The sequence below is a fragment of the Syngnathus typhle genome, linkage group LG13 (genome assembly GCF_033458585.1).
Source record: "Syngnathus typhle isolate RoL2023-S1 ecotype Sweden linkage group LG13, RoL_Styp_1.0, whole genome shotgun sequence".
Lineage (NCBI taxonomy): Eukaryota > Metazoa > Chordata > Actinopteri > Syngnathiformes > Syngnathidae > Syngnathus > Syngnathus typhle.
In genome coordinates this window covers 6,828,841-6,842,072 of record NC_083750.1, presented here as the reverse complement: position 1 = coordinate 6,842,072, position 13,232 = coordinate 6,828,841, and the positions used below count along the sequence as shown (strand labels likewise).

At 50.5% G+C, this 13,232-nt stretch overlaps 2 protein-coding genes across 4 annotated transcripts; both read right to left on the bottom strand.

The window, feature by feature from the left end:
- Positions 1 to 46: 46 nt before the first annotated feature.
- stard3nl (STARD3 N-terminal like) lies at positions 47 to 3,483 on the bottom strand. 2 transcript variants are annotated; one of them, XM_061294666.1, is made up of 9 exons: positions 3,020 to 3,483; positions 2,193 to 2,490; positions 1,825 to 1,902; positions 1,642 to 1,719; positions 1,301 to 1,354; positions 1,083 to 1,200; positions 838 to 942; positions 711 to 759; positions 47 to 621 (listed from the first exon to the last, which is right to left on the bottom strand). In XM_061294666.1, exons 2-8 carry the CDS (start codon positions 2,391 to 2,393, stop codon positions 728 to 730), a joined length of 666 nt encoding a protein of 221 aa, XP_061150650.1. In that variant the 5' UTR covers positions 2,394 to 2,490; positions 3,020 to 3,483; the 3' UTR covers positions 47 to 621; positions 711 to 727. The 2 variants fall into 2 exon arrangements, with proteins under 2 accessions (XP_061150650.1, XP_061150649.1); XM_061294665.1 differs by having other exon boundaries at positions 47 to 759; positions 3,020 to 3,481.
- A 402-nt stretch (positions 3,484 to 3,885) lies between these two features.
- Positions 3,886 to 12,158, bottom strand: LOC133165079 (solute carrier organic anion transporter family member 5A1-like). Of its 2 annotated transcripts, XM_061294497.1 has the most exons (11): positions 12,003 to 12,158; positions 10,204 to 10,354; positions 9,370 to 10,140; positions 7,814 to 7,946; positions 7,536 to 7,750; positions 7,224 to 7,388; positions 6,953 to 7,151; positions 6,718 to 6,877; positions 6,402 to 6,646; positions 6,030 to 6,094; positions 3,886 to 5,457 (listed from the first exon to the last, which is right to left on the bottom strand). In XM_061294497.1, the coding sequence occupies exons 2-11, from the start codon at positions 10,277 to 10,279 to the stop codon at positions 4,970 to 4,972; spliced, it is 2,517 nt and encodes an 838-aa protein (XP_061150481.1). In that variant the 5' UTR covers positions 10,280 to 10,354; positions 12,003 to 12,158; the 3' UTR covers positions 3,886 to 4,969. The 2 variants fall into 2 exon arrangements, with proteins under 2 accessions (XP_061150481.1, XP_061150480.1); XM_061294496.1 differs by having other exon boundaries at positions 9,370 to 10,354.
- Between the last annotated feature and the right edge of the window lie 1,074 nt (positions 12,159 to 13,232).

Sequence of the window (13,232 nt, the reverse complement as noted above, 5' to 3'; positions counted from 1 at the left end):
GTTCAGGACCGAAATTTAAAAAATAAAAAGTCATAATTGACACTGATGACATTTTTTCCCCACTTTATTTAGCAATTCTCGTACTGCATACAGGTGTTCTCCTATGTCCAAAACTAATTGGACAAAATTTGACTGAGCAAGAAAAGAGCCGGCTCGAAAATCCCAGGCGGGCGAGCGGATTGCTTGGGAGGGAAAGTACCCGTTTTGAACTTGAAGCATCAAGCGGTGTCGTCAGGCGGGTTTGCATCCGCTTCAGTGACGTCTGCGTCAAACGCCATTGCAAAGCCTCGTCCTGCCAATAGTTCCTCCTGAATGGCTCCTCCGGGGACGTGAAATAATGCAAGCGTGGTGTGCATCCTTTAGTCTATGACTGTGGTTTTGTATGATTGCTCTTATTGACAGTTGACTCAGGCAGACTTTTATTTTGAAAGGCATCACTTTTCATGGACATTTGGTTCCCATTTTGTCTGAGAACCGCAAATACATTGTCCTACTGGCCGCGAATACGTTTTCACTACCTCGTGTGAAAGCCCAGAAGGAAAATCATGAGTCTATGTGCGTGCGCGTGTATGTGCAAGTATAAGGCAAAGTTTTCCCTTCAAAGCTGGTGCACAAAACTTCCTGTTCGGACAAGCAAAAAAAAAATTAAAAGCAAATAAAACCAATCACTGCGCCTCCGCTCCACTCCCGCGGGCATGCATTGGCGTTACCCGAGATGTCACAAAAGTCAGCGCTTGTCCTCCAGGTCCTCATCCGTGTCTGCCCAAGAAAAGAGAGAAAAACCAAAGTTGAGCGGTAAGTTTGTGGTTGCAACCAGTCACACTCGGGGGCGCTCACCTGCCACCGAATCGGGCGGCGAGTAGAACTGGCCGTCTGACATGGGGCCGGGAGCGAAGAGAGGAGCTCGCTCTGCGGCGGTGGCATCCGGCGGGCACCGGTAGCCTGAGCAAGACCACGCAGAGACATGCAAGGTGGGGGGGACGCGCGCACGCGCACACACACACACACACACACAGAAACACACACACACACGAGCTAAGCGAGGAAGACGAAGAGGAGTGGGAGGAACACAGCTTGCTCACGGTTTTGGTCATCGGCTTCTTGAGGAAGAACCTTGAAGTCCAGCAACCAGGTTTCGATCCAGGCCAGTACAAAGGAGATGATGGGCAACAGGTATCCGAAAGCACCCTGGGACAGCAGCTGACGGAAAAACCCGGACGCACGGACAAAGAAAGACTCCGGCTGAAATGCATGGACGGACAGACAACCTCCTATGCTAATGAGCTTCTTGAAGACTTACCTTTGAAAAAATCACTTTGCCGATGAGGAAAGCGCAGCTGACGGCAGTGGTGATCTGAACACAACACAACCAGCAAGACGCTCACCACAAAGTCTGCCCGCCTGCCCGTGTGTGTTCTTTTTCCGTGAGCATGCTGACGTGTGTGTGGGTGTGCGTGTATGCGGCAAATGTGTGTGCATTTTGCATGGTGTGGGCATGTTCATTTTTTTGTTTTGTTGTTGTGCGTGCATTTTTTTGGGTGTTTTTTTGTGAGAGCGTTTGTCAACATGTGGGTGCCTTTAGTGTGTGTGCAATTGTTTTGAGCGTGTGCATCTTGCATGTGCTTGAGCGCGTGTACTCACAGCCACCGCCCACCAATGACTCAGCCTGCAGACGGCGTAGGCCAAGATGAGGACAGCAAATCGGAAGACTGCCAGAAGCTGAGGGGGCGGAGCCCAGGCAGGAAGCCGAGGGGACAAAGTCGAAGAGGCATTTTTGAGCAAGTCCACCCAAAAGGTGCATCCCAAATAATCGTGTTTTCTTACAAAGATGTCAAAGAAGGAGGCGTGGTAGTCGTAGTGGACCACTTCTCGGTTCAGCTGTTCGGGAAGGCCACCGTTCACCTGGCACACACGTAGTACACACTCAATACCGCCCCACGGAACCTTTGGAAAATAAATTAGACCCCGACACCAGTTTGACCGATCAACACAAAACAGAAAAGTCACAAGGACTTGTGTTGGAATTTAAAGGGGAAGTCGGCCATCTTGATTTGTTGTATGGGTGAATTAGCGATAGGAAGCAAAGCGTCCTCGATTGCAGTAATCTGCATCAGCGGCGTGAGGGCGCACAGAATCGGGATCGATACGGCAGGTGTAAGAAAAACACGGGCGGGTCGTGACAAAGCTCTTACGTTGAGCTCGATGATCCACAGCAAGGTGACAAACAAAAGATCGAAGGTAACAAAGAGGCAGAAGGTCCGCCTGACGTCCGAGATGCAATTTGTCTTCTCCTCCTTGTACGAGTCCATGTGGGCCTGGAGGGACGTGGAGCTCCTGGCCCCGTATCCCCCCGTCACACGAGAGTCAGTGCTGCTGCTGCATCGGCTGTCCATGGCAGCGTATGGGCCGCCACCGACCGGGACCGGGCTGCTGGGTGGTCAACCTTGGTCAATGCACACGCTTGCTTCGCTGGCTGTCACATGACTCCATCTGCGTGACACACATTTAGCTCGGTTAGCACGTACGTGCTACAAGCGACGCCACCTGAGGAGCGTCAGTCTCATCCGCTACTGTTGTGAAAACGGCGCTGAAGTTCAGAAATGCCCAAATCCCAAAGCTTGGTGATGTCACAAGTTCTGTTTGGGAGTAATTCTACTAGACATGCTGAGGTGCATCCATTATCTTCAACCCATTTGTGACAACACTGAACTAAGAGGATGCAGATCATGTTGACAAGAACTGCAGATGAAGAAAGAGTTTTAGAACGACAGCAAAGGATAAGAATGAGTAGAAGAATGCAAGATTTTCAGCTATACTTGACAGGAGCAAACAATTACGGTCATGTTAGCTCTCCTTGCGTCAAGTGAGAAAGCTTGAGTAGAAGCTTCTTTGGCTCGAAACGAAACAGAAACGAGTCAGCACACCAAACGCGTCGTCATCGTCACGCTCACATTTAAGCTAAAACACAAAACAAATAAAAAATGAACACCCTCAGGCCACACCTTCACTCACGGCTTACCTTTCTCTTGGTCCCGTTTGAAGTTGTGATGGGTGCCGTTGCTTTCGGAGCGTGTATCGAGTAATCCAGGAAGTGTTTAGTGGAGCGCAACCGGAAGTTGATGGCGCGCTGCATTCTAGGAGGTCGAATTAACTTACCGGAAGAAGTTGAATCAACTTGACGTCACACCGAGCAACGCGGGCACAAACATGCACAGAAGAAAAAAGTAAACATAGAATACACACAAAACATACACGTTTACACAAGCAAAAACATACATACATGCACAATCGCTAAGAAACACGGAGACACACAAACTCACAAAAGTCCGTGCACACGCAACCCTTAACTCACTCACGCAGAATACACACGCACACCACAAAAAATACCAAAATGCACACACATTCAGGCACAAAAATATTAGACTTAGACGGACACTGGACAAACAAAAACTGAAATTCACGTGCATGCGCAAACAGCCGCACAAAAAGCCCAAAATAAACATTTCCCCCTTTACAACTTGATTGGTTGAGCCCTGGAGGTATATTTTGTTATGAGAGCGCCCTCTGAAGGCAACAACACGAACTGACAAAACATTACTTTTTATTACTATTATTTCATCTTTTGTTCACATTTTTGACAGAAAGAGCAACCCAGTGAAGCGACCTCGTAAAACAAACAAAAATACTGAGATTTTTTTTATATTCAACCTGGTGGTCACATGAAGATCACATTGAGTTCAATGATGAAATCATTTTGGTTATTACGTGCAGGTCCACAAGTCACCAGCGAGTGTCGCTTAAAACCAATCAGAAGAGGAGGTGTGGTCACGTGGATGACAGGCTGAAATGGAGTGTTCCTTTAAAAAAAAAAAACATCCACCAAACGATGATCCAAACGGTTTTATTCTCACAAGGGTCAACTAACTGGCAGGGCCTATGATTCTAATCGCTTTAGCTTCTCCCGCAATGCATTGCGCCCAGCCGTCATGTCACCCAGTGATGGTGTATGCGTGTCCCAGAGTAACTTGCCATCAAAGACCAGGAGGTGACCAAAAAAAAAAACATGAACAATTTCACATTTGTTTTCTATGGAACCTCAAGGATGGCATGTACCCCTTTGATCTGTGTCGTGTGCGTGAATTACAACTCCTCATTAAGCGAACGGCATGATCTGAGTCGCTTGCGCTCCTACCATTGTTGCAACAAATTGCGCCAGTTTAAATTGCCATCTAGCAGGGAATATAATTCCTCATCATCTCAGTGGCTTTCGGATTTTGTTTGGCTGGATGAACTTTGTGACGCTTGCAACGCTAGATCGATACGTCAAAGTTTCATCAACTGGACCTCTCGTGCTACGCGATTGGTCCAATCAAGCAGCAGAGTTGCTGAGGGTCTGAGTCGCTCCCGTTTAAGAAGGCAGGTCATGGTTGCTTCCTTTGCATTGTTGGGTTGTACGGATATTGAAGCCAAGTCAACTGTCTTGCAATGTTTGCCATCACAGCTTGTTGAGCGCCACAGCCAAAATTTGGAATGTCATTTGGTTACATTTCCAAAAGGGAACCAAAGCCAGCCAAACTCTTTTGAGGCAGCATTCTTTTGACAACTGATTTGTTTTTAAATGTCATGCCAGTGAGGTAGGGTGCCAAAAAGTGTCTAGAAAGCCTTCCCAAATGTTGAGTGCGGAAATTCAACCAAGTTGGACTCAGTGGTACGGTAAAGTGTTGTGGTGATTTTGGTGCCTCGTTCTTCACCCGTTCACTATGGCGGCGTTATATAGCACAGCACGGCTCATCTGCACAATGAGCGCACCGAGGTGGGCCGAGTCCAGTTTGAGGGGGGCAATGGGGCCAGAGGTTGTCTTTTTTTTTTTTTTTTTCCTCCCCCCCGGCAGTGTGTTTGCAAAGAAAGTCAGCCGAGACGTCGGATCCACAAACTGCAGTCGGCATCTGATCGGCCTGCCAGCCGACAGTCAGACGCGCACGGCCACCTGCTCCAGGGAGTGCGCCGGCGCGGCGGGCGGCGTGGCCGCTTTCAACTCGTTGCCCGGACAACTCTGCGTGCTGACCCCGCGGTTGAGGACCCCGGCACGCGGGAGCACGCAGGCGGGTGGCGGCACGGTGTGCTCGCTGCGCGGGATGTTGACGGGGCAGGAGCGGGTGCGCGCGTGGCCCTTGCGGCCCCCCGGGTGGCATACCAGGCCGCCCACCGTGTCGGTGGGCGACAGGTGGCGCTTGAGCCAGCGCTCTACACGCTCCTCCTTGTACTTGATGGAGTACCACGTGAGGAAGATGAAGAGGAAGCCCAGGAACTTGAGACTGGCGGCCAGGCCAAAATAGACGAAGCGCAGGGACGTGACATCGTACTCCCAGCACGAGCCGTGCACGCCGCAGTCCTGTTGCCACAGCATGCAGGTGGTGTCGATGACAGCGCCAAAGTAAATGGGCGTTGGAATGTAGGCTGAGAGACAGACAAAAAAAAAACCCGGGTCAAACCATTGTGACGCGACGTCCCGCCAAAGCATCCACACGAATTTACTGCCAAACAAACGCAATCACAAGACTTGTGCCATTTTCTACAGTGGCACCACAGGAGCAGCACAATGTCCACCCAGGAAGCCATAGGTGAGACAAAATAAAGAAATCATGTTATCACTGCAGATCCATCCATCTTCTATACTGCTTGTCCGCACTGGGGTCTTGCTGGAGCCTATCCCAGCAATCATTGGGCAGTAGGCGGGGGACACCCTGAACCGGTTGCCAGCCAATCACAGGGCACACAGAGAAGAACAACCATTCGCACTCACACTCACGGGCAATTTGGAGTGCTCAATCGGCCTGCTAAGCATGTTTTTGGGATGTGCCCGGAGAATACCCAAGTGGGCACGGGGAGATCATGCAAACTCCACACAGGGAAGGCCGGAAGTGGAATGGCACTCACACCCTTCTAGCTGTGTGGCGGAATTGCTAATCAGTGCGACCACCCTATCACTTCAGATTGGTTTTCTTAATCCAAGATGCTTTTGTACTCACCAAGCGTCCTGAGCAGAACAAACTGCATTCCCAACGCAAATGGTCGCTCCTGCTCGGCCACCGACCTGCACAAACGTATCCGTTAGCACGCTGGCTAGCGGCTCAGATTTGCAAACTTCATTTGAAGGGGGGGGGGGGGGGGGGGGGAGAAGTATTTTGAGGAAAATACATTTTTTAAGCATCAACATTTTTAAGCAAAAAAAAAGAAAAGATACATCTACTAACTCTCACTTAAAATAAAGTAGTAGATTTCCAGTAATCTATTGTTGAAAAACATTTTTACTTCATTTGTCAAGCCATAATCTTTCCATTGTTGACAAACATTTCACTTCAAATATTTCCACGTTCGTTCTGTTAATGGGTGGTCCGTACCTGAGCGTCACGATGATGGCGGAGGGCTGAGCGCAGGCGGTGATGAGCGTTACGATGAAGAGGAAGACCAAGAAGGGGATCAGGGTGCCGCAGGTGCGGTCGCACTTCCCCGCCACGGCGTATCCGTTCTCGTTCAGGTAGGTCTTGACGATGACCAGCTGCAACTGGTTGCCGCCCGTCCCCCCCGACGACGGCGTGATGACCTGGCGGCTCTGCACGCACGCGCACTCCGAGTAGTTGCGCATCTGCAAGGTCACACCGTTAGTCCGGCCGCTGTAAACGACGGCAAAGGAAGCCATCCGATTGGCCGACTTACGCCGCTGCTGTCGTTGGCGACGGCACTGCAGCCAGCCAGGCAGGGGTTGAAGTAAGTGATGCCGTCGGAGCCGCACACAGGGGCGTACTCGTGGATTTTGCAGCCGCAGTTGACGTTGCAGCCGCCCGTCAGGTTCCTCTGGGTCATGGTCAGTGTCGGGCTGAAACACCAAAGGTAAGGTGGCAAAATCCTCGCCGCTGCTGCCAATTGGACACTTTTTGTTTGGCGGACCCACCCGGTGGTGTAGGGGATGTTGATGCCACCCAGGTTGATGGTCTCGCAGCCCACGATGAAGAGCGTGGAGAAGCAGAGCAGCGAGACGCCGCTGCAGATCATGGCCAGCTTGGCCGACTCGCGGGCGCCCAGCTTTAGCTTCTTGATGATGTAGCCACCCAGCACGATGCCCACGCCGGCGCTGGGCACGATGATCACGCCTGGTGAAACGGCGGAAGGAATGTTCAGAAGAGACGGTGGGCACGCCGCAAACCAATTATGCCGGCGTTCACCTGTGTAGATGCTGGCGCTGGATGCCGGGATGCCAAACTGCGACTCGATAAACTTGGGGATGAAGGTGATGAAGGCCGTGACGATGGCGCTCTCGGCCGTGTAGGACAAGCTGACGAAAAGGAAGGTCACGTTGCTCAGGATCCTCACGGCGGCCTTGGGAAGGTCTGCGGGGAAAAAGCGCAGATACTGCAGAGGGCTCAAGGAAACTGACAAGAGTGTCCAATTCAAGAGCCTTGAGCCGTCTCTCTTCTCATTCCAAAAGTAGAAACAAAGACCTTCGTCGACCACCATTAAGTAAATGGACAGCGTACCTTTAATGTCCTTGCCGAAACCCATGGAGGAGGTGACAGCTTTGGCGCCGCCGCTCTTCTCCTTGAGGACTTCGTCGTCGCTGGACATGTCGTCCAAGCTCAACTTTTTCCTCTTCTTCTTCTTCTTGTGCCGCGGCGGCAGCTTCTTGGGGAAGGTGAACATGGGGAAGATGACCAGCAGCATGGCCACGGCGCACAGCAGGAAGCCGCTCCACCTGCGCAGCACATTGTTTAGCCATTTTGCCCGCCTGCTCACGTGCGCCTTTGTCAACAGTTACCAGTTTCCGATGAAACGGGGATCGCTCTGGTCGATGTTGACCGCCGTCTTGGGATCCACGTAGAAGCCGATGAGGACGCCACCCAGCAGGTAGCCCGCCGCCGGGCCCAAAGCGCCCATCACGTACATGACGGCTGGACAGAGCAAATCAGCCGAAATGGGATTTGGGAGTCGAGGAACAGTAGAGCTGCTAGCAAGCTGGGAAGAGCAACGCACAAAATTTGAAAACCACCTGCCAGGTCACGACACAAATTAAATCAGACATTGGGAGGATATGTCAGTTCACATCTTAACATTCTTCAAGCAGGAGCGAACAAGTGGGCCTCTGTGCGCGCGGGTGGTCACATGAAAAGGAGATTTTGCCAATTAGGGGGAATTAGCAGCGTACATTCCTCAGCTGCCTTGGCGCCACACACCAAGCGTGCAGTGAATAGGATGCAAATTGTCTCTCGCGTCCGAGCCCCGTTTCCCTTCTTTGCTTGCTGGTCACTTGATTGGATCTGTCTCAAGCACGTGCACGTAAGACGGTACAAAATGGTCCCGTTGCGGAGGCCATGATGCGGAGGTGAACGCTCAAAGCTGCGAGTCTTTTTCTGCTGAGCGAGCAACCAACCGGTCGTCACGTGCGCGAGTGTCCCGAGACAGTCAGACGGACACCAAGGGGGCCAGACACAATGGAATGCTGGGCGTTGTCACGGCAACACGCTGACACAGCACTCATCTCCTTAACGCTTTCCGGCACGGTGAACGCTTGCGGACGACCGCCGTATTGGAGCAAGGACAAGACAGCAGCTCTCAGGTCAACGTTTCTCACACACACGTTTCACTGCTGAAGGAACGCTTTAAGCTGGATCATAGCCAGCCAATTCCCCGCTTGCTTTTGCCCAAAGCATTGCGTGAGCGCAGGGATGAATGAACTTGGCGCCAATCTATCTTTCACAACAAATATCTCGTTGAGTTCGAACATTGACAACATCGTAATGAGCCAAGTGGCACAGAATGTTTTGAATCAAAACGTCCAAGAGGACTCGCATTGATGTTTAGTGGGCCAAAGCTTGGTACAGCTTTACCCCGGTACTCACTTCAGAGCCAGAATTTTGTCTCTTTATTCCGAATTGGGACAGCATTCCGGCATCCCGCCGACGGAATGTTGACATTGCCCAGCTGAGCTAAACGTTCTCAGGTGACCGAGTCCAAGAAGACATCTATTGTTTGTTTGGTCACATTCATTCACTGCCTCAGTCCTACAAACATTGACACACTGGATTCATACTAAATCAGGAAGACTGAACAATAGGGGAGCCAGGATGGACGCTTGGGGAACCCCACAGTTCATTTGCACAACATGCTTCTTTCTTCTACATCATTTGCTAATGAGAATTTCCCTATCACTCATGACTGCGTTCTGCATTGTTCTTTTGTGAAAGTAATCACGTGACTCCAAGTAGAGGAGACCAATTATTTGTGCACTGATGCTGATTCTAATTGCCACAACACATTGCAAAACAAACGGTGGCCCTTCTCATTTCTTGTGCAGGAATACAACCCCCAGCTTACCCAGGTAGAGCGAGGCGTTCTCCTTCTTGACATTGTCATCCAGGTAGGTGGGCCCCAGCGTGTAGATGGGTGTGGAGCCCATGCCCACCAGGATCTGCGCTATGATGAAGAGCGCCACGTAGAGGTTGTGCTCATTGCCCTCCTGGTCCCGCGGACAGGACGTCACGTCCACGCCGTCCCTGCGGCTGCTGGCGTTGGCGCTCTGGCACAGACCCTCGTGTGCCGCTGACGAGTTGACCTCCTGGATCTGGTAGGCGGGCGAGATGAAGTGCGGCAGCGAGAAAAGGGCGGCGCCCAGCGCGATGAAGACGCCGCCCACCGCCAGCCAGCGCGGCCGCTGCCCCCTGCCCCCAAAGTAGCTAATGAAGACCACCACCAGGAGGCTGCCGATGTCGAAGCAGCTGACCAGCAGGCCCGACTCGGAGCTGCGAAGGCTGTAGCGCTTCTCGATGGTCGTGATCACGCTGCTCAGGTAGCCAGACACCATCAGGGACTGGATGAACGTCAGGTAGCACATGCAGAACAGGAAGCAGCGAGAGTCCTGCAGGATGAGCGCCAGGTACTTCCGAGTGGGCACGCCCAGTCGCGGCAGGAAGCCGGGCGGCGAGCTCCGGCGGGCCAGCTTTTTACCGCACCGCCCGGCGGCCACTGACGGGGAGGAGGTGGAGTTCTCCACGGGCCGGTTTAACGCCGATTTGCCTGTTTTGGGGAGGAAGTCGCTTGGCGGGGAGGCATCGGCACGGCCAAGCCGGATGAACTCGGTGCTCTCCTCTGCCGTGACCGAAGCAGACAGTGAGGCTTCCTCTTGGGCCCGGAGACACGGATGGGTCGTACCTGGATCTTCCGCCTCGCTGGAGCCGGCATCCTCCTTGCGAAGGGACACAGACAACTCAGACAAGTCGGCCTCCATGACCGCCTGCCGCGTCTGGTCCGGCTGATGACGCTGCCAGTGAGTGGACACCTCACTGGGTCATGGCGGCGGCAGCTTGAAAAAAAAAAAAAAATCAAGTGGGAAGGTTGTTATTCCACCGATCCTGAGCATGATAGCATCAGTGGCTAATCAGTAGCCTTTATTGCCCTGCGACGGTGAACAGATCATTTTTGGTCAGAGAACAAAATGCAATAATTTTTGTTTTTCCACACAAGATAAAAAATAGATGTCTGTGATTATTGAGACATTGTGTGTTCATATGGCTCCGAGGCTACCCAGCGAGCCTGTCAATGGCCTTTTCCAATATGTGTTAGCATTAAGCTAGCGGGAGGATAGGTAAGGGAAATTTGCTTGATTGTTTTAAGTACACAAAATGACATTTTCTCAACTTTGTATAGTTTGACTGTAAACCAACTGGGAGTGTGAGAAGAAAACCCCCCAACAACAACTCAAAAGGTCTGTTTTGAAGAATTGTTGACTATTTCCAATCCCCCGCCCTGTGCCTAACTGCTGATTGTTGTGAAGTGAGTAGAGGTGAATTTACCGTCACCAGAATGAGAAAATCTCACATATTGGCCTGCAAATGGAAGCAATAAAATGGGCCCAACGACAACTGGGCAAAGTCATACGTCGTCGGGTCTCCTAGATCTCATGGCTGGGCTGTGCAATCGCTTGATGGAATAAATTTTGTGGGTTTGGCCAATCCAACTGGAAGAATATTAAAGTGGCCGCGGCATTGGTCGAGATGTGCCCTCCGAGAAAAACATTTGGACAACCCTGCTGTGACTGTCCCTCTTCTTGAGCAGAATCTGCCTTGTCTTTCCTGCCTGCCCCCCACCCTGCCTGCATGGATCACGCGGTTGTTCCACCCCACCACCCTCTTCCGTCAAGGGCATATATCTCCCACATCATTGACGCTTAGTTTCACCGGGATATTTGTTGTGGTAGAAGATAACGGCAACAACAAAACGATGATGAGCATCGGTGGGGGAGGGAGAAGCTGCGGATGCTGCTTGACTGACGACAAACACCGCAGTGCTTCTTTAAAAACGCGTCCGAATTTGACGCAAAAGACGGAAGAGGACTGACGCTTCAAAGTAAAATACCAATAATAATAATCAAAACAACAACAACGCCCATATTTGGCCCATATTTCACTCCAATGAGAGCATGGACCATTTAAAAAGTTCCTATAGGCCGTCGAAGAACTACGGCGACAATTAATCATGTTTCAAACGTTGCCTCACAAAAATGGCATAAAATGTAACATTTGATGACTTTTGCTACATCATGTACACTGCTCGTCGTCTATTAATAAATTCGGCCACGGTAAAAGGACCTTCACGGTCGGTTATTTCCTTCCGTCATCCCAAAGCATCAAGCGAGTGCAAAACCAGGCGCAGCATGTGTCCGAGCTGCGAGTCGACTGACTCAAAACGACAAATTAACGACGCGTGATTCAAATGATTCCAACGCAGCGACGCTTACAATAAAAGGCAGCCAACGCGCCTTGTGGAGCGTTCTCCTTTCATTTTATTGAGGATAATTCCGACAAAAAGGACAATGCGTCGAGATTTTATTATGAAAAGTATTCCCAGGATGACACGGCTAGCCTGCAGTTAGCCGGACAAGTCGATCACCGCAGTGATGCTCATTCCAACACATTTTAATGAACAGCTGAACAAGAACAAGTGAGACTTACTTGACGCTTCGACGGAAAGAGACGACGAATCGTCACGCAGCCATGTCCGAGTCCCTTGCGTGGGGGCCAGTGGCGGCGAGTGAGGAAAAGAAAAGATTGTCGGTCTTTTGTGGAGGCGCTGATCGAAGCCAACTACATCGCATCCGGCCTGTTGGAAACACGGCGGAAGTAGCGTGTGATGGCTTTCAAAGTAAAAGCAGCTCTTCTGAAACGCGTTCAGAATTATTGCGGAGACGCTACGAAAACATCCTGTACCATGTACATACGTACCCTATGTTTGATATTTGAAAATATTTGCTTTTATTTGTTTGTGAGGAAATACGTATTCGAATTACGACTTAAAATATCTAAACTGATGAATATGTGTATGAAGATATGTGAATATATGAATAATGTAGCTAGAGAAATATTTTGCCAGTCCTGACCTCTCGTGGACAACTAAGCATTTGCACGTAAGTCACCACACCCCGCCCCCATCCACGCAGCGTAAACATGAAATAAAATAAATATAACAGAGGCTGGGAATGTATTCACTTCATGAAAGCGAGTGGATTTTAGGCATTTCAGTTCAATCATCAACAATGTATATATATTGTATATATTTCCAATTTAGCCAGAAGCGTGAATTGCAAATGCCACCGTGAAAAATGAATTTGCTTTGAATTTACTCGTTAGCGCGTGCCTTGATTGAACCTGACGTATGTGCAGCGACGACCTCTGGGCGTGGGAGCACTGCGCCGGCCGCACCCTGCTCCTATCGCTTGTCTTGAAGGGGCGGGACCGAGCCCATCTAACTTTGTACCAGTCACACTTATAATGAGCTTTATAATGTCATAAAACATTTGACAATTCTTCAGAGAAGCAAAATGGCCCAGTTGCTCCATCTGGTTTATGAATATAATTTGGTGATGATGCTCATTTTTAGTCTGATACGTGATCAATTAAGATTGCAATCGTCAGACAATTAAAAATGGTGTTCCGAGACAAAAGAAGGCGCGCAATCACAATCCCCCATCGATCTTGAGATTCGCTCGGCTTGGTCCTGGCAACGCGCGTTGCTCCTTGCTGTCAGTCATTCTCTAGCGTTGCATGGGACCAAGCGCCGAAACAAGTCTAAGAGGAAGATGATGATGACGGTGAGGATGAAGACGAGAATGATATCATCTTGCAAGATGAGGACGAAAATGTCGATGACGACAATGAAGGTTATGATGACGATGACATTACAAT

What these genes read in the sequence shown, in the direction of transcription:
- stard3nl (XM_061294666.1), bottom strand. Translation starts at nt 2,393, where the DNA reads ATGGACAGCCGATGCAGCAGCAGCACTGACTCTCGTGTGACGGGGGGA. An exon ending in GTCATTGGTGGGCGGTGGCT is followed by an intron (nt 1,355 to 1,641) that starts GTGAGTACACGC and finishes TGTTGTGTTCAG; the next exon opens with ATCACCACTGCCGTCAGCTG. An exon ending in GCAAAGTGATTTTTTCAAAG is followed by an intron (nt 1,201 to 1,300) that starts GTAAGTCTTCAA and finishes TTTTTCCGTCAG; the next exon opens with CTGCTGTCCCAGGGTGCTTT.
- LOC133165079 (XM_061294496.1), bottom strand. Translation starts at nt 10,279, where the DNA reads ATGGAGGCCGACTTGTCTGAGTTGTCTGTGTCCCTTCGCAAGGAGGAT. An exon ending in CAGCGCCAGCATCTACACAG is followed by an intron (nt 7,152 to 7,223) that starts GTGAACGCCGGC and finishes CCGTTTCACCAG; the next exon opens with GCGTGATCATCGTGCCCAGC. An exon ending in TCGCCAACGACAGCAGCGGC is followed by an intron (nt 6,647 to 6,717) that starts GTAAGTCGGCCA and finishes GTGACCTTGCAG; the next exon opens with ATGCGCAACTACTCGGAGTG.